Source organism: Malus domestica, chromosome 01 (assembly GCF_042453785.1).
Source record: "Malus domestica chromosome 01, GDT2T_hap1".
Taxonomy (NCBI): Eukaryota; Viridiplantae; Streptophyta; class Magnoliopsida; order Rosales; family Rosaceae; genus Malus; species Malus domestica.
This window is the reverse complement of record NC_091661.1, coordinates 27923926-27944596: the sequence shown is the minus strand read 5'-3', so window position 1 is coordinate 27944596 and position 20671 is coordinate 27923926. Positions and strand designations below refer to the sequence as shown.

The 20671-nt window shown below is 39.1% G+C and overlaps 1 protein-coding gene across 1 annotated transcript; it reads right to left on the bottom strand.

Moving 5' to 3' along the window:
- Nucleotides 1-17218: 17218 nt before the first annotated feature.
- On the bottom strand, nucleotides 17219-20060 carry LOC139198062 (BAG family molecular chaperone regulator 7-like). The gene is made up of 3 exons (XM_070826316.1): nucleotides 19210-20060; nucleotides 18387-18677; nucleotides 17219-17740 (listed from the first exon to the last, which is right to left on the bottom strand). Exons 1-3 carry the CDS (start codon nucleotides 19903-19905, stop codon nucleotides 17504-17506), a joined length of 1224 nt encoding a protein of 407 aa, XP_070682417.1. The 5' UTR covers nucleotides 19906-20060; the 3' UTR covers nucleotides 17219-17503.
- Between the last annotated feature and the right edge of the window lie 611 nt (nucleotides 20061-20671).

Sequence of the window (20671 nt, the reverse complement as noted above, 5' to 3'; positions counted from 1 at the left end):
ATCCCTTGTTGCGCATTCACTTGTCTCCATAGCTAAGCGGCTTGACCCCAACGATGCCGTGGACACCCTCCTGGTGGGATGACTTTGACATAATCAAAGATCAAGGTCTTAACCACAAGACAACTATGATGCCTCAGGTCAAAGGACTACTTTGCATTATCCCAACCATGAGTTCTCATGTGACATGGAATATGAGAACTCTTCGTTGATCGCGTTCAGTGAACTCATTCTCTATTGAGCACCTACCGTACTTGTCTTGATGTCACACACACCAATGATTCGAGACTAATCACTCTCCCTGAGAGAAGACATAGTACGTACTGATCTTAACGGACTGTCAACGCCCAATTGGCAATCCTATGATCAGGAACGTTTAGGATGTGTCTACGAAAGAATGGTCTCATGAATCTAACTTCATTAGATTACATTCTCCCAATCACATATTCCTTGGACTTTATCGTTTAAGCATATAACATTTATATGAGACGGCTCAAACAATAATGTATGCCCTTTATATGTAAAACTAGATTAGTTTAACATGTGAAATGTCCGTAAAGTATCATCACATGATTGGCTTTAGGGCACATTTCCAACAATCTCCCACTTGCACTAGAGCCAATCAGCTTGGTCATCTTGATGATACCTCTTCTGTAGTTATTTCATAAATGGCTGAATAGTAGGCCTAGGCAATGGATATCTATATGTTATCCATAGAAGCAACCTTGAGAATAACGACGTCACCATTATACACGATTCTCAATCATGTGGTTCAGTCTCTCATTTGAGTTCGGATCTTGATGAGACCTTGATTCCCAGGCTTGAGCTATCGCCCCATTAGTGTCATACACTTTCTGGTTGGAACCGAATAGAGAGTTCATAAATGAACTTTCCCATCCAAACAACATTGTTGTAAACTTCTATATGGCAATATATCTTGCATTCATAATGGAACACACTAAAGTCATTACTTTAATGTTTCCATCCAAATATCTCTTTAGTCATAATAAAGAGATATCTGTTTATCTCTTCATTCATAATGAAGAAACATCCAATGATGGATTAGATTCATAATCTAATACATTTACGCTTCCATTACGTTACTTTGATTCTTCCTCGATCTTTGAGGAATTTATCCTTTAGTATTTCTTAAATACTTAAGGACTAACTTGACAGTTGCCATGGTTCTGATCCTGGGCTTGCACTGATATCGTCTTGTACCGTTCTAGGTACAACTCATATCAATGTTTTTCATACAATATGAAATACATAAATCACCTTTCTGCTTATGCATAAAGGATTCAATTTACGCATTATTTCTTTGGGAGTCAAAGGGTACATTCCCTTTGAGAAGGGCAACTTGCTAGTCTCACTAGAATCGTCCTTCTTATTGAAGTTTATCATCATATGAGAAACTTCCTAGCATCCATTGTCTATTATTAGGCATTGATATAATCCAATTATATCATGAAATATATCATTATAGATTTCCATCCCATGTATATAGACTATATCTCCCATATACATTCTATCTTCATATAATGTATTAAAGTCATAACTTTAACAAAGAAGTATTCTTTTCATTTCCAAAATTAATATATCATATATATTTAAATTTTTAGGAACATGATTAACTCCCACTAATCTTTTGTAAAACTAGTAAACAAAAGATTCATTTACATCTTTATGAGAAATCAAACGATTTGATCATTTTTCTCATAAAATGCAAATAGCTCCCACTAACTTGCTAAGATCCATGATGGATGGATCTCTACAACTTACATGTCTTGTGATTTATAGTTTTAGACATATATTATCAAGACTATCTTAATAATGGTTTCGGAAACCCATATTATGTCAAAACATTGAATCACCATTTAGTTGTAGCTAGCAATCTTCGAATTAATTGAAACTAAGACTACGTCAAAAATGGTTCCTTTAAAGTCAACCATTCTATTTGATTGTAGTCACCTTAAGCTACCAATTAGCTATGAAGGTTTCATTATTTCGAGTCAAATGGTACTTTACCATTTCCTTGAGTATATATCGTATATGCACTCAATGTAGTCATAAGGATTTTTATTCTTATTTCTTTCGAATTAAGAGGTGCAACTCTATGACATAGTCATAAAGTTCAAAACCATTCAACTGAGACGGTTTATAAATCCTTATCGACTACCTTGGAGCTTGTGGTATAGGAACTAGGTTGTTATATTTGTTGATTACTATCTTGTCTCTCAAAGAACCCATTCTTTGAGTTCTATCTTTCGTTCATTTGCTTTTAGGCAAATCACATTGTAGAATTACAATGAACTACCCAACAAAACAACATTTGTTAGTTGGTTTATAGAAGCGATATCCAAAAGTTATTTTAAGGATATCCTACAAGTTTGTTATCAAACAAATATTGCTAGTTAGCACACAACCCCAAATCTTTAACATGCTTAAGATTTGTCTTTCTTTTCCAACTACATCTTATGGAGTTATGAAAATATTGGAAGATCTTCTCATTGACAATCATATTGTTTTTAGAAGTATATATCCTATATATGGGTAATAGATAACATCTAACGAACTAAATCTTATTCGAGTTCGTTCTTCTCCTAATGGAGAAATACATTATCTTATGATGCTTATTTCCTTGATATCTTTCAAGGAAACTGTTCTAAAGTGTTACCTTATCTTGGATCAAATCTAAGGAGGTAAATACTTTAGACGTCTTACTCATCAACTTACATTACTTGAATTCTTTGAAACATTTTGCAAAGTATTCGGACTTGTGTTTATTCAAAATAAACTATAGTCCAACCGAGAGTGATCTTCGGTGAATGTTATTCAACATGAGTAGTATTATGTTTGTGGACAAGTGCCACTAACATCAAAGTGAATTAACCTTAACAACTTTGTGATTCTTTCTTCTTTCCAAAAGAATAAAGATTCGAACATTTCGCCTCTATACAATTTTAACAAGAAGGTATTGGATCCGGATCTAACGATCCAAAGCGTCCATCTATGACCAACTCGTAATTTATGTTTTAAAGGTATCACAACTTTAGTTGGGATTAGTCACTACCTTGCAACCTTTTGGGTTTTAAGCATCATTATTTTCTAAACAGTTAACACTACCATATTATCTCTACTATAGAGATAATTAATTAGATTATCATAATCCAATCATTGATTAATAAAGAACATTGTTTTGTCAAACAAAACATTTATCCATTTCACATAGTGACGGAATTTAGTTCCTTAAAATTGGAATATAAAGACAATCTATGTTTTTCCAATTTCTTTGGTAGTTCATATGAGGAAGTAAGTACCATCTGCTTTCGCAGAGATTTATATTTGATTCACGTTTCCGAATGTGAAGCACCTTTCTCTTCTCTCATTAATCTTCTACTTCTTATTAGCCACACTTTTACAACGATTGTAAAACATTGTTACTAATACGGAATCAAGCATTCAAGTAGAAGAACCAACTGTTTTGAACTATTCAAGAACAATTTACAACACCTTCGAAAGGTGTGTTCTTGACACTTGCAAGACATTTCTTGCAAATACCCCTTCCAATGTCCATCCTTTCATAAAGAAAGTTTGTTCCCTTGGAGTTATTTATCTTCTTTATTTGACTTCTCATTTGACTACAATAGTCATGGTCCCTAAACTCCCACTATCTCTCTTGAAACCTTTTTCAATTGTGTTATACACATCAAACATTTTGGAGAGCATGTGGTTATTTTTCACTACATAGTTTACAATAAACTTAGTGAACGATTAGGATAGGGAAACAAAGGTGAAGTCCTTGCCTAGTTTCCGTCTCGTTAAGTGGTTTATCACTTCAACATTCAATGATTCAAAATCATCATAAGTCCATGTTAATGGACTATTTTTGTCAACCAACCATTATGTTCTAAACATAATTACAAACCTTCAAGAGTTGTACAAGGCAACTCTCATTTCTTCATACAACAATTTGTAAATGAAGAAACATGGCACATAAAGTGTTCATGCCTTTGTGCTTTCTTCTCAAGTTCTTTGTTCATTTAACAAAGAGACAAGCACTAAGTGTTTGTATTGACTAAGAGTTGTTCAAAGCAACTCCTATTTCTTCATACAACAAATTGTAATTGAAGAATTATGACATTTAAAAGTGTTGTCCTCTTCATGATAGACCTTTCTAACATGTTCTTCCAATGATACATTATCATTAGGAAGATTGTGAGGATGAGACTACTTAGATACATATGCAATCCTTTTAAGACATTCTTTGGGATTGTGGTACCAAGTCCGGAAACTAAAACATTCGGTTTTGTCAAGTGTTTGATAGCGTATGCAAATATATTGGTAAACAAATACATAACGAATATAAATTGATTGATTTTAAGCCATTTGATTCGGGTCTTTAAATCAAAATAGCACCACCCACTATTTTTGGCAAATTCCATATCCCTCGTAGGAATTCGAGAGTTTTGGATGAAACTCCTAGTAGGTTATGGGAGGCTCACTATTACCAAGCCCACCTCAGAAGAACTCCATATTGGCTAGCAACAATAATAATGAGAGAGTACGCTTACTCATTTGCAACTAATGCAAGTACCCATCTCGTTTGGCCTCTAGAGAATGATGCCTCAGAAGAACTCCATATTGGCACCATTGCACTTAGTTAAGTCATTCCCACCATGCTAGTTCAAGTAGGGGTTCAAGAATGGCCTCAGAAGAACTCCATATTGGCCACACTTGTTGCCTACCTTTCACTTCATCATATGTTTATAGGCTTCTCCTGAATGTAAGCACATACTTTGCAACCCCAGAACTGGACGAATACATTGTACGAGTCACAAACGATTGAAGCCTACCACGGTGGAAGGCCACGAAAGAGTGTTCAAAGCACTCTCACGCTTATCAACTTAATAATGATTTGGTTGAGGGTTTTAGGTCTCATCACATATAAACATTCATTTTAATCTCTATTAAAACAATTTTGGTCCTTTTACAACTATTGGTCCATCTCATTGTTTTAGTTGTACATAATACTCCCACCATGCTTATAAAACGATTTTTAAGCAAGAGTATATGATACTACTAACATAAACTTTGCATTCATTTGATGGACTATATAGTTGCCTTAGGGCCTAAGGATGATTATGAACCTTTGTTTAGATTCAACACGAGCCTTGTGTTGAATCTCGGTCTAGGGATGGTGATTGATTTTAGTTACGCGTTTAATCACATTAAGGCGTGTTGTCTTATGGGCGTTGGACCCAACTACTTCATTTTCATGCATATCATATAAAGCAAGAAAGAAGTACTTCAAAGTAAAGGTGAGCTTATGCTCATTACAACATTTGCATTTAACAAATTACTTTAAAGTAAAGAAGAGCTTAAGCCCTTTTACAACATTTGATCAAATCAAATTACAACCAAAATCTAATCTACACATTCCCATGGTTCAAACAAATTTGAAACGCCTTTCACATAGCTCAATTATATTAGGCTTAGGTTCATAATCACCCTTTAATTAATTAACGCTTTAACTAATTAATTGAATGCAACATTTTCATTTGGTTTTTGTATCCATAAGATTGATTTAAATGGAGCTAAACAAAATGAAAATCCAATTCTCATTTAAAGAGACAAAACAATTTTGTTCTCATCCTATTTGGGCCATCATGCAATAACCTCAACTTTTGGGCCATATTGCAATAACAAAAACTTTTGGGGTCACTTTGTATAATACACAAAAGTCACAACTTCATGTAAATACAACTAGAACCCAAACTTTTAATAATGCAAAAACTTCATTAAAGGAACAAAACAATTTGTCCTTTAGCGTTTTTGGACCTAAACGTAAAAACGTAAACTTTTGGGCCAAAGTGCAAATACACAAAAGTATCAAAACTTTATGTAATTGCATAAAAGCCCCAAAAGTACTCCCTTTGAGGGAGTGGCTGGTTTTGGGGAGGGATAAGGTTGGTGTGTGTGTTGATTAGTGAGTTTTGTCAAAAACATGCAAGTGTATGTAAGATAAGTTTTGAAATAATTCAATCACAATTATTTCAATCATCATTTATACAAATATCTAACACTTTAAATACATAATAAATCATTTAAAAACATATCACATATACTTTATGAAATAATTCAAAACTTTGAATCAATACACAAAACCTTTTTGTTCTTGGCAAGAACATCAAGAACAATGAAGAACATTCATGAAAAACCCAAATTTTTCCATGAACTTTTTCCACCCAAAAACATTCCAAAACCATTCTTACTTAAGGGAAATAACATCTAACCAAACTAGGGTACTTAGGGGTTCCAAAGAACACATTAAAACACTTTTAACAAGTCAAACAAGAACCCAAAAATTCACCCTTTGATTTTGGCCGAATTTTCCCAAAAGCATGGCACCAAATTTTAGCTCCAATATTCATGCTCATATGAACAACATCTACAACATTTGAGATAGCAAATTTTCCAACAAAATTTACTTTCAAAGAAGCAAGAATAAAGCTTGTAACAATTACAACTTTTAGATCACAAACTTATGAACTACAAAACACAAAAGGATTCACCAACTACTAGACCTAGGCTCTGATACCACTTGAAGGATTTATTTTGTAAAACATGTTCATTTGAGCAACATCATATAGCATGCAATTAACAATTAAAGGCGGAATCATGCTTGTATGTACTCAAAAACAAAACATGACCATGAAATTCAAAGCCTAGTAGATTGGTGAACCAATAATCAACTCAAAACAAAGTGAGTTGAAATTAATACCTTTGTAGATTCCTCTTTGCATAAGCAAAGGCTAATCACCCAAAGAGATAGGGCCTTCATTCCTTGCTTCTTAGATCCATGGATTTGGATGGAAGAATAGGTTCTCCAAGTTCCCAAAATTGAGAACCTCTAATTCTCGACACCAAGGTTCGATTGTAGAAGAAATGAGTGACCTTGGAGTAGTAGGATTGCTAGATGTACCCTCCAAGGTGTTGGCCTCTTTAGAGAGAAAATGGAGAGACAATTCTCACATATTTTCCCCAAAAATAAACCCATTTTTCACTTAATGAATATTTAGTTATAAAGTCATTTATATAGTCACTTCTTTAAGTGACCTAAATAACCAAAACCCTAATTCATTTCATCATGGCCATCCATTTAAGGGATTTTGGGCTTTTGGGCTTTAATGAATTTTTATTCATTAAATTGTCATACAACTTAAGTTAATGGGCTTGACGTTCGAAGCCCATTGGGCCTTAAGGTCCAAAACTATCCCGAAGTCTTCAACGAACTTATTCGTTTGATTAATTAACATATTAATTAATCCTTGCCATAAATAAATGATTAAACCATTTAATCATTCTTACTCATTTCCGTTTAATCTCCAATCTCCACCTTTCACGGTGTGCGATCCATTAGGTTCCTTTTAGCGAGGCAGTGGGCGATTAAAACCATTTTACATCGATTGTGAATTGAAACTATTTTCAATTCTCCCTTTAGTGATTATACACGTCTAGGGCTTCCACAAACCATGAGTGACACCTAGCAGCATATCATGGTTACCCAAGCTAATCAGAAGAGGTTAGAGAACCTATTCAGTTCGAGATTACAAATGCAATACGGTCCTTCTCTAATCTAATACTCTTGACCACATTGTTTGGTTTGATAGTTTATTTTCTCATGTCTACTATCCAATGTGTGTCTTGTGCTTATATGATTACCTTGAATGTGATTAGGAACGCATTCCCAAATCTCATTCATACTCTGGCCAGAGATTCAAATCATATCAGAGAGTATTCTCCTTCAAACGGTTTGAAGGTTAGAGATCCCTTGTTGCGCATTCACTTGTCTCCATAGCTAAGCGGCTTGACCCCAACGATGCCGTGGACACCCTCCTGGTGGGATGACTTTGACATAATCAAAGATCAAGGTCTTAACCACAAGACAACTATGATGCCTCAGGTCAAAGGACTACTTTGCATTATCCCAACCATGAGTTCTCATGTGACATGGAATATGAGAACTCTTCGTTGATCGCGTTCAGTGAACTCATTCTCTATTGAGCACCTACCGTACTTGTCTTGATGTCACACACACCAATGATTCGAGACTAATCACTCTCCCTGAGAGAAGACATAGTACGTACTGATCTTAACAGACTGTCAACGCCCAATTGGCAATCCTATGATCAGGAACGTTTAGGATGTGTCTACGAAAGAATGGTCTCATGAATCTAACTTCATTAGATTACATTCTCCCAATCACATATTCCTTGGACTTTATCGTTTAAGCATATAACATTTATATGAGACGGCTCAAACAATAATGTATGCCCTTTATATGTAAAACTAGATTAGTTTAACATGTGAAATGTCCGTAAAGTATCATCACATGATTGGCTTTAGGGCACATTTCCAACAAATGGTCCCTCATATTTCCGCAACAAGCTCTTGTGCAAGCCACGAGTACTCTTGTGCTGAGACGCATTGAGCTTCACAAAGACTTGGTCGCCAGTTTGGAACTCCACATTCCTTCGCTTGCGATCCGCCCATTTCTTCATCTTCTTTGAAGCCTTCTCCAAATGAGCTCGAGCAAGTTCGTGGGCTAATTGCCACTCCTTAGCGGTTTTAAAAGCGGCTGGACTATTCCCCGTGTAGCCAGTCACGACCGTGTTCGGGGTCAAGGGTTGTTGCCCTATAGCCAACTCGAACGGACTTTTCCCCGTCGACTCCGAACGTTGCAAGTTATAAGAGAATTGGGCAATATCAAGTAACTTAGCCCAATCTCGTTGATTGGCACTAACATAGTGCCGTAAATAAGTCTCCAACAATGCATTAACCCGCTCCGTTTGTCCATCGGTTTGGGGATGAAAAGCTGTGGAGAAGTCTAACTTTGTGAAGTACCTTGCTTCACCAAGTTGATCGAATAAGTCGGCGATCAACGGAAGTGGGTACTTGTTCTTGATCGTAATCTTGTTCAATGCTCTATAGTCGATGCACAACCTTAGGCTACCTTTTTTCTTGCGTTGGAACAAGACGGGTGCACCATATGGGGACTTGGAGGGTTGGATGTAGCCAGCATCAAGTAGCTCGTTGAGTTGCTTCCTCAATTCCTCCAACTCGGGTGGCGACATCCTATAAGGTGATTTGGAGGGAGGCTTAGCACCAGGCTCCAACTCAATCGCATGGTCGACCTCTCTCCTTGGTGGCAACTTCTTTGGCAGTTCCTTAGGCATCACGTCTGCAAACTCCACAAGGACGTCTTCCACTTGTTTCGGCAAAGGCCCGTGATTCTCCTCCCCTTCATTCAACATTAGGGTTGCAAGAAATGTGGCATCGCCTTTCTTCCAAGACTTGGCAAATTGAATTGCCGACAAGTGTTGGGTACACTTCTTGGCTTGCCTTTCCAATGGCACCAAGCAAGGTTGTCTTCCGTCGGCTAGGATACAGAAGATATTATAGAAGGGAATGGGAAAGGCTCGTACCTTGTCCATGAACTCTAACCCAATGACTACGCCATAGTCGTCCATCTTGACTACGGTGAAGTCGATATTTCCCTTCCATGCGCCAATGCCTACTTGTACATTGCGCGCAACTCCAACAATGGGGGTGGCAGCGGAATTTACCGTCTTTACGCTACCAGGCTCCTTTGTGACTCGGAGGCCAAGCCTTGTGGCTTCCTCCGACGTCATGAAGTTGTGTGTTGCTCCCGTGTCCACCAACACACGCGTCGTCTTGTCACCAGTCTTGACGTCGACGAACAATGATCCTCCCCCAACTTGAGCCTTAGGTTGTGGGAGGGTTGTCTGGATGGCATTCAGTAGACGGATGCATCCCATCGTTGCATCGTTACTCTCCTCGGCCTTGTCCTCCTTGAAGGCCATGGCCTTAAGGGCCTTCTTTTGTGGGCAATCTCGCATCATGTGAGGGTCGTCGCATAGGTAACAAGTGGGTTGCCAAGACTTACCTTTGCCTTTGTCATGCTTATCGGCTTTCTTCTCCTTCGGTTTGCTTGTCTCGGCCTTGTCCTTCGGCTTATGTTCTCCCCCACTTCTCTCATGGTTACCCCTCTTCCCCGTGGACTTGGAATCACCTTGGTGGCTTGATTTAAACTCAATCAAGGATTCGGCAGCGGCAATGGCATCAGACAATGTTTGCACGTGTCTCCTTTGTAGTTCGAGCTTTGCCCAATTTTGTAGTCCACTCATGAAGTACATGAGCTTGTCTTCCTCTAACATGTTGGGCACCTCGAATAACAAGCTCACGAAGGTGTTGACATAGTCTTTGACACTCCCCGTTTGCTTGAGCCACCTTAGTTTCTCCTTGGCTTCATACTTGGCATTTTGGGGATAGAAGTGCAACATAAGATCTTTCTTAAATTCATCCCAAGTGGTGAGAGAAAACGTACCTTGCTCAATCTCCATGCTTCGGCGACGCCACCACATAAGGGCATTGTCAGCTAAGAACATGGTTGCCGTTGAGATTTTGGACTCGTCATCTTCAAGCTTCAGGTACTTGAAGTATCGCTCCACGTTCCACACGAATGTGTCGAGCTCCTTTGCTTCCCTCTTCCCATTATAGGATTTGGGTTTAAAGGAGTCGATTACCTTGGAGTCCAACGCCTTGATTTCCCTCGACCCTTGCACGAATTGCTTCACGACTGCTTCTTTACAAAACGCCACATCTCCCTTAAGTTCCTTTGTGTCCTTTATCTCTTCTTGAAGCGCCACAAACCTTGCCTCTATGTTGTCAAGGTGAACCTGGACTTCCCTCCGCATCTTGTCTGCCATGGTGTTGAGAGCGCCAAGGAGCTCATCTCGTAGCCCTTCCACCAAGCCACGCAGTTCATCCTTACCATTGTCCACCATGGTTTGGATTTCCTCCTTGTCGACAACGTCCTCATCAAGTCGAGTATCGAACTCGAGTATGGTTCGTTCCACCTTCTCGAGTCGCTCTTCCATGGTCTCCATCGATGCTTGCAAGTCCTTTAACTTTGGCTTGCTCTTGGCAACGTCTTGGACCTCGGCAGTACGCTCCCTTAGGTCGGAGACTCCGGACACCATCTCTCCACTTGCCATATCCTACTTTCCTTCAAGTGATTCACGAGCTTGGCTCTGATACCAGCTGTCACGGGATGACTCTTTAAGCCTTCCGCCCGTGCGGCACTTAGACTTGAATACCTCGATGAACAAGCTAAGTAAGCCTTCGAAGCCTCGCTTCCCCGGATCGAATCACAAAGAAAGCTAAGATAGCTTGGAGAATGCTAAAATCACTTAGAAGATGGGAGAAAGGAAGCTTTGTATTGAAAGTTAAGAGAACTTTACAATTGCTTACAATTCTTGGATGGTTTGGCCAAATGGCCTTACCTCCTATTTATAGGCCTAAGTCACCTCCTCAATGGAGGGTTCTAGAATCCCCTACTTACATCCAAAAATATCTAGCATAGTTCTAGATACAACTTGCCTAATCTAGATTATTCTAGGTGAGGCTTAAATATGTACACTTGTGTGGAATGTTCCGGAATGCCCTAGATTATCTTGAATGCTCCGCCACGTTCTTGATTTCTCCGGGACGTTCCAGAAGCTTCCATGAAGACATGGCTTCATGGGCTTAGATATATGATGTCTTGGGCATTTTCTTTGTTTTTAACACATGGCCCGTGACACTTGGAAGGTGTGATAGTATATATGAACTGTCTTCTGGTAGTGGTTTTACCAAAAAACGTTATGCAATCTGACAAGGCTGGGAGGTCTCACCGTGTAAAGGTTGAAATTTTTATTTTTTGGTAAAGAACGGTTGAAATTTTTTGAAGATGATGAGTTTGAACTTGAGACAATATTCGGCCAGAAAAAAAAAAGAAAAAAAAAAGAACTTGAAACATCACTTTTTTGAGCTGAATTGCATCGATAAACTGGATTTATGCTTTAGATCATATCATTTAGAAGAATAATAGACATGTTAATATATATTTCATCTCTCTTTTAAGTAGGTTTTCTTCCATATAAACCCTAAGTTAATATATATTTAATTTCTCTTTTAAGTAGGTTTTCTTCCATATAAACCCTAAGATTGTACGTAGGTGTTGACCCTAAAAACTACCAAGCCTACGTGGCGCTCAGGCTGAATAATTAGTAAGCTAACTACGTCATTCGGTTGTAAGTGGGGCGTGCCAACTCGTCGATCGAGAAGTAAAATTTATTGATGTTGCGTTGGGTGCACGTCTGACTTCTCGATCTTGCGATTGCGGTCGAGGAAGGAACACGCATCGGCCTTCAGGTTCTAGAGCTTGAAGACAAAGCTACTAGTTATGCAAAGTTCACAAATCGTCGACGCCAAATTCGGTTACTGTGATTATATTCGTAAGAGTATAAGCACGCCGAATCGACACCAGAGTATAAGGACACAAGTATTCAAAACGAATATACGTCTTGATTGTGAAAGTAGTTTGGTCGTCAGAATGCCGAACTCTAAATCCTACTTGCGAATAACCAATCATAAATGACTCGGCGTTCAATGTGTCAAGTACAATAACTTGTAACACCTCGCTTCGCCGAGAAGGCTAACGAGATGACCTATGCCGATAAAGATTCAAAAATCCTTCTCGACCGAGACTTTGATAGGTAACCAGTCGACCCTGTCGCAGTGTTGTTTATCCAAACTGAAGATGCTCCACGGTCGGCTGATTCCACGACAACAATGTTGTTTATCCAAACTGAAGATGTTTGTCGGTTGCCTTCACAATGCTGTTTATCCAAACTGAAGGTGCATCGGCGAAAAAGGGAAAACAAAAATCTCAAGGTTATTGAGAGGCTTCGCGTAGAGCTAGAGAATGCGCATGGCACTTTGTGTGTTGAATTGGAGGTCCCCCTTCCGTTGCTACTACCTCTGTATTTATAGGACTTAAGTACTTGCTTTGCACGGTAAGATAATGTTGCAGAGTTTAGTTGCAGCTCTAACTCCTGAAGTTGATTCGCATCGGCAACCAGAAACCAGGGCATATCCTTCAAACTAAGCCGTGGGATTTGTTCCAAGACTTTTCAAACCTAATAAAAGTCCATCTAGGCTTATCACATCACATTTCTAGCCCACTTAGACTTCTCATCTATCACCAAAACTCCATCAGTAGCCTTTATCCCATGCATGCATAATAAAATGAAATATAATCCCATCATAATTAAAAGCCTAGCCTAGCTAGGCTTTCTTTTCTTGTCATATGCAGGTTGCGGCATATATATATATATATAATTATATAGTAGGCAACCTTTCACACGGCATGCACAGGCCAAACCCATCATCAATTCAATTCATCTGACAACATCCATAAATCCCCCAAATTAAATCGGACTGTTTCACCTGTCTCTCCGTTGGGATATAATTCACATCTTATTTATTTGGTTTAAGAAGATGCAGATAATTCGTATTAAAAGATTATTATGATAAAAACCATAATATTATCCTTTAACAAAAATATCTTCACTTTTCATCCGACGGTTGAGAACCATGCTTACTCAACGGCCTTGATTACACGGGCCGATGGTGTAAATTTGGGTCCAAACAGTAGGATACAAACCCTAAACCCTAGAACTTTTTGTGACCTTTCTTCCATTCACTAACAATTTCTTAGCCATGTCTGAAACTAAAAGCCCAGACATTGAGAATACTGGTGGTGGCGTGCTGCTATTTCTGTTCGTGTTGTTTGCTAGTATGTTTGTTCTTGTGATGAGTAGAAGGCATACGGAGTTGTACAAAGTCCCCGAATTTGGTGGTGGCGTGATGTTGTTTTTGTTCATGTTGTTTACTTGTATGTTTGTTTTTGCGATGAATAGAAGGCATTCGGAGTTGAACAAATTCTTTGAATTCATCGTCGACAGCGCTGACGTTAGGCAATTCAATTACACCAAAGTCAACCATACTCTCTCCTACAACCTTACCCTCAACATAACCCTCACAAACCCTAACAATATAATCTACTTTCAGTTGAGTGACATCCAAGTAATTGCACCCTATCAAAATAATAGGTTTGGTCTTGTTACTTTGATGAATAGGTTTGGTTTACAACATTGGCGTGGCGAATGCTTTCCAAGAAAAGGTTGGTGTAATATGTGGCGAGGTCATTTGCAATCTAAAGCTTCCTTTCATGAGTATTAATGGAACATCTTGGGACAGGTACAACACTACAAAATACTCGAAAGTTTTTTTTTGCTGTTTCTGGGTAAAAAAGGGTGGGGGATTCGACGTAAGGATCTTTCTCTTTCAATATTGAGAAGAGAAATATCATTATACGAATAGCTAGTTTGTGAAGTGCTCAAAAGTTTGTCTTTCGTGTTAATTTCAATTCTCAACTTTATCCTTGTGAAGTTGTTTTATTTTCCCTGCTAACCCCGAACTTTTTTGTCTGAGTGTATTATTCTTTACTTATAAACAAAATATCTTATGTTCAAATCTCTCGAGAATGACAAGTTCACAACCAATATATCATTGTATCAAAAACACCGACTCATCTGACAATGCCTACGAGTTTATGACACCGTTTTCTTCCTGAGATTGGTAGCGTTTTTGAATTTGGAGACAAAGTTGGGTCAAAGTTATATAGGCCTAAACCGGGGCTTAGCTCCATGCCTTGCCTACCATGCACAATGTGGAGTACACGCATTTAATTTCCTCTACAAAATTCAAACTTCCATCTTATTCCAAACCAAAACCACCGAATTCCACTGGAACAATCCAAATGAGGTGTTATACGCTACATGCTTTTAGCTTGGTCATGCATGCCTGTCTGTACCCTCAAGGGTCCCTAACTAAGGTGAGAAACTCACGTGCAACGAGTTTATGAAACTCTCTCTCTTTTCTCGCGTGATAGGGAGATACTCGTGTTTGCGATACTCTCTCTCTTATCACGTGAAGGGACGTAAATTAAAGGATAGTACTTGCATTTGGGCAAGCATGCGTCAAAAGTATTAGAACTGTTCTCTTCACGGTCAAGCATTTGGACAACCTGTGCTACGTACACCTTCGGCAATTTCCCTCTGAATGAGACCGCATATCGAAGGTTCTCCTCGTCATGGATAGTGATTAATTTTCCCGCCTCTTTGCCGAGAGCACCGTTACATGAGCACCCTAATACAATGCACATTGTAAAATAACTTTATGGTTGTTTTGTCATGGTAGTAAAATAAAAGTAAAAACAAGGAACCTAATGGATATTGATTGCAACAAAATATTTCTTTCATAATCAATTTCGAGTTACCTGCTTCTATTTTTGTGTCCTTTCTTCTTCCTTGCTTCGGGTTGGAAAATTAAAGAATTGAGTGAATCAAAAACCAAAGGAGGTTCATGGCTAAGGGTAAAGATGTCCGAGTAGCGGTTATTTTGGAATGTACTAGTTGTTGTACTTTTATGCGCAAACAGAAGCGAATTATAACAAAGTACCAAATATCAACGTCGTAGGTGAAAGCTAAAACAAACAATCTCAAACTGACACAAGAGATTTACGTGGTTCGGCGTAAAGCCTACTCCACGGGCGAAGCACGACGAGGAATTTCACTAAACAAACGGAGATTACAAAAGAGTGTTTAAACTCTCACAACCCAAATCCCACAAATTACAAACCTTAAACCAAACGAGTAGAGAACCCAAACCTAACGGAGAAGATTCTCCCAAATTGCTCTCTAACTCACAAATTGACTCTCACCAAATTGTCACACGAATGAGCCACACTAAATACACTAACCCTAAGGTTCTATTTATAGTGCATATGACTTAGGTTACAATAGGAATCCTAATAGGAAATAAATCCAAATCCTAAGCAAATAGGTAATTAACAAAATCTCTCCACCAAGGAAACTAACTAAGAAGTCAAAACCAAACCCAAATAGGACACCAAAACCAAATAGGTAACACAAACCTAATTTATTGCATCATCCTAATTTTGAGCCAAAAAACCCAACACCAGTTGTGTTCGAAATCATGTTAATAAGAAATCAATGGGCATTTCCAGATATATTACTCAAAATAATCGACATAATACACCTAGTCGATTGGGATTGAGCCCTGTGGCCTAAGCAAACTGATAATCTTGCCTCAATTTTAACAAACAACTTCTAACCCAACAAATTTGCCAAGTCAAACTGAAGCCTAGGCATCTTACGAGGCCAAACTAGCTCCAGCCCAAGCGATGTACATCGTGGGTCTCACTCACCATTTAGAATCTTAACCTCTAGCCCTTCACCACTAGAGCCAAAACAATACTGGCAGACAATATTATCATCGTTTTGAGAAGCTAGATTGTACCTCTAGCTCCAGCCCTTACCCAACAAATTAGATATGCTCTAACTTTTCAATCAGTGAAACCCCAAATTTCTTACCGTTATATGCAAATGTGCATATTTGTGTAAAACATGGTTGTCAAGACTTTTAGCCCTGGTTTGGTACTGAGGTGATTCTGAAAAAAACTGGTATAAAAAAAAACTGTGAGCATTTTTGTGTTTGGTAAACATTTAGCTTCAATTTTTTTTCATGGTTTTTGATGAAAAAAAGCCAAAAACAAAAGCTGCAAAACCCAGCTTTGAAAAACTGATTTTTTTTTTTCACATCTGTTTTACATAGAAGTTTACCAAACATTATAATACTGTTTTTTTTTTTTTTCAAAAGCATTTTTTCAAAAAAGTTTACCAAACATTCTGCTGCTTTATTTCACAGCTGCTTATTCTTATAGCACAGCAGAAACAGCTTCTTTTCAAAGCACAGCAATACCAAACCAGCCCTTAGTACTCCATTCCGGAAAGTGATGATCCTTTTTCCTCCGAAGATCGATCAACAGATACTTCTAACACTTTGTTGTTATGCTTTATTGTGTGAGGTCTTCTGCTTTTACATGGAGCAGAAGGAATTCGGAATCACAGCCCGATTTCTCCGCCGACGGCTCTTATATTAACTCCAAGGCCATTGGTCACCCTTCGTAATTCTTTGGAGTACACGTATTTTATTTCTACAAAATCGTTTCTCTCCAGTCGTAGCGGGAGGCCTTTAGATTCGACTATTCCTAAATGCGAGTATGTCCACATTTTCCTTTCACGTGTGAACGAGATTTTAATTGATCACAACCGTTCACACGTGAAAACAAATGTGTGGGTGAGGAAAGCTCCAACCTAAGAATTGAGTTCCACATATCAATGATCAAAATAAGTTTGAGCAAAATGAAGGACTTCGTGCAAGGATATGTTCAAAGCTCTGTCAAACACGTTATTAAAGGTCGTTCACAAGACAAGGATTACCTAGATTTAGAAAACGAATATATAACGCAGCGATTTGACGATACAAGTCTAAGCACAATGCAGGGAAACCAGACTACATCTTGCTACTGGGCGAATATCATGCAGTTTTTAACTTAATACTCATGAAAAGAAGCAAGCCCTTGAAACTCCTCAGCTAGGCTACATCTCTCTAGCAAGAGCTACAACAAAAAAAACCACTAAATGGCGGTGATTGTGGTATTACCGTACGCTCACAAGCATGCCTCAAAGGTATTAGAACTGTTCCCTTCGCGGTCAAGCATTTGGACAACCTGTGCCACACCTTCAGCGATTTCCCTCTGAATGACACCATCTGGCATATCGAAGGTCCTCCTCCTCATGGAAAGTGATTTTCCAGCACCAGCAGGCTGAGGGTCAACCACATCAAGCATCGCTTCAAGTTCATCCACCATTGACCTCTTTGCTGAACGCACCATCACATCAGCACCCTAAATACAATGCAAATTGTCAAAAACCCGTTAATGATCGCTTTGACATGGTAGTAAAATAAGGGAAAACAAGGAACCTAGTCTGCCAGTTAGCAAAATTAGAATTTTCTTAGCTTTCTGTGCAAATGTGCATTGTGCATATTTGTGCAACACATGAAACATGATTTGTTCTTCAATCAATTGACTATCCTTTTTCATCTGAAGATCAAAGGATGTTTCATAACACTTTGTTCTCATATTTGGAGAGAAAATCGATTGACGTCGTTTAAGAGAACATATTGTAGATCTCAGTTTCATGTCAGGTAATGACTTCCTTTATTGTACAGCAGCATTTAGTATTAAGGAACCAACTGACATTGATACACCCCTATTTACCAAATAAAAGTTCAATTACTGAATGAAGTTCTCAAAGAAGTGGTGGCAATAGGGATCAAACAATAACGTAACCTGACATGATATAATTTGCATTACTTTCAAATTTCAAGCAGGAATGAAATTCATCTTATAGTTTAAAATTTTGAGTTTGCATTACCAGAACATGGATAAAAAATGTCTAGCTATTTTACATTCAAGTTATGAGAATCATACACGAACATGAGTTTGAGCGTCACAAATATAAATTCAAAACACAGGTCACGAAAGTTACCTCAATAGCATCAACAGTAAGGAGCAGGACGATGATTCTTTCAGTGAACCTCTGACGCTCTGCTGCATCATGGGCAACACGGCGGCGGTAAGAGAAGTTATTAAACAGTGCCCTGAGCTCCTTCAACTTGGACTTGGCAATTGCAAGATCCCGAAGGGCCCTAAGAGCCTGTGATCTGCGGATCAGATAAGCTCTGAAAGTCATCTGTATCATCATTGCTGCATCTTGAGGAGACAACTCCTTCCTCTTGCCCTTCGCATTTCTGCTGCCTCCAGCTCTCTTTGCAAAAGCCTACAAATACAATACCTCATTATACTAGAGCATTTGGGGAACACAGCATTAAACCATTTGCAATTAAAAAATTGAAGTTTCTCTTAAACAAGCTAATCAAGTCAAATCAATGTAACTTCAACTGAATCAATCATGAACTAATCCGGGGTTTTACAATTAGCAAAATGAAATCTTAAACAAGCTAATCAAATCAAAATCAATGAAATTTCAACTGAATCAGCTCATGAACAAATCCGGGGTTTCGCAATGTGAGTTCACATTAGCATTGCCAATCAACTAAACCAAACTAAACATGGTATTCCACTTAACCAAGATAAACAATTGAATATCGATATCGATGAAAATTCAACTGAATCACCTCAAGTACTAATCCCTGGTTTAAAATGTAATCTCACATTACTACTGCTAATCCACCAGCTAAACTGTATTTAAGCTGAAAGGATGAACATTTATGGAACAAAATAAATTAAAAATCAAACTTTTCTGTAAGAAATTCAGCTGAAGCATGGATTAAAGTGTAATTTCAAATTACCTGTCGAAGAACGACAGCCCCATGATCAACAAGCTCTTCAATCTCCACCAGACGCGTGTCGCTCTCTTCCTTCTTTTCCTTCTTGCTTCCATTCTTGCCCTTCGTCTTCTTCTTCTCCTTCTTCTCCTTGGTGTCGCTACTGTCACTATCACCACCATTCGACGCCGTGAACGAGTACTTCCGCGAGATCTCTCCCTTCCCTTCAATCTCAGCCGTCCATTTGTACTTCTTCTCAGTCGGCTCCTCTGCCGCCTTCTTCTTATGCTTCCCCTCCTTAATCTCCGTCGTCCACTTGTACTTCCGCTCGAGCCCGTGCTTCTCCGGGCCCTTGATCTCCGCCGTCCAAGTGTACTTTCGATCCCCGCCCGATTTCACCTTCGCCAGCCGATCGAACCGCGACTCGAGCTCACTGACTCGGTCGCTCAGGCTTTGTAGGAACAGCTCACCCCCGAGCCTCTCGACTCGCCGAATCATCCCGTAGGAAAGAAGCGACGGCGTTTTGATCGGGGTCGGACTCAACAGCTCCAGCGCGTATCCGAGCTCGTAATCCTCCTCAACGTCTTCGAAAAACGAAGGGAAAGGGAAACGCAGGGCTTTGGGAGCGGCGAAAATGGAGGTCTCCCGGAGAATAACCGCAGACGGCGACGGCGGGGGGTAGTAGGGCTCGATGAGCTCGATCCTCCTGAGCCAGCTCATGGTGTTCGATTGAGTAAACTCGGTACTAAAATTACTGAGTCACTGAGTGGGAGCGAACGAGTTGGAAGCAATCTGTGGATGTTGAGAGTGCGATCTGTGGACGTTGAGAGACGCGGATTAAAAGATGATGAAAAGAGGAAGGCGACAAATTTATGAGGAGTACGAGGTATGGGTGAAAACTGAAAAGGGAAGGGGATAATGGGAAGGGTAGAACTGGAATTTCGCGTGTTTGAGATCAGCTGGTGTGAGGATGTTGGTGACTCGGATTGGGGAGAAAGGAGAACGTGATCTTTTTCGAATTCTTTTTATGAGGATTTCGAGATCCTTTAATTACGTATACTTATTGTCACATAATCAATTTTCATTAGATATTATTTACATTTAATTTTAAATAAAAAAATTACAATAATTTCTAACTGTATGATTTACGATAAATGAATGTAATTAGAGGATCCTCGAGATTCTCACATAGGTTCAGAAGAGGATCTACTCGCCGCGTAATTGAGTGTGGTGAATGGACAGAAATGGACATGGTAAGGGGTCGAATTTACAGGGACATGAGAATCTGGGAATTGTTGACTCTGTGGGTCGGTTTCAGACTTTGAGTGGGGAAATGATGGAGGTGGGCATGTGCGGTTTCTGACCCCACGTGATGAGGCTTTCGGCGCCGCACGTGAGACTTTTGTACTGGATCCGGTTTAGAGTTGGGCCGGGCTTTATGACAGTTTTATTTAGATCGAAACAGAACCTTGGGTTGTGATGTCTA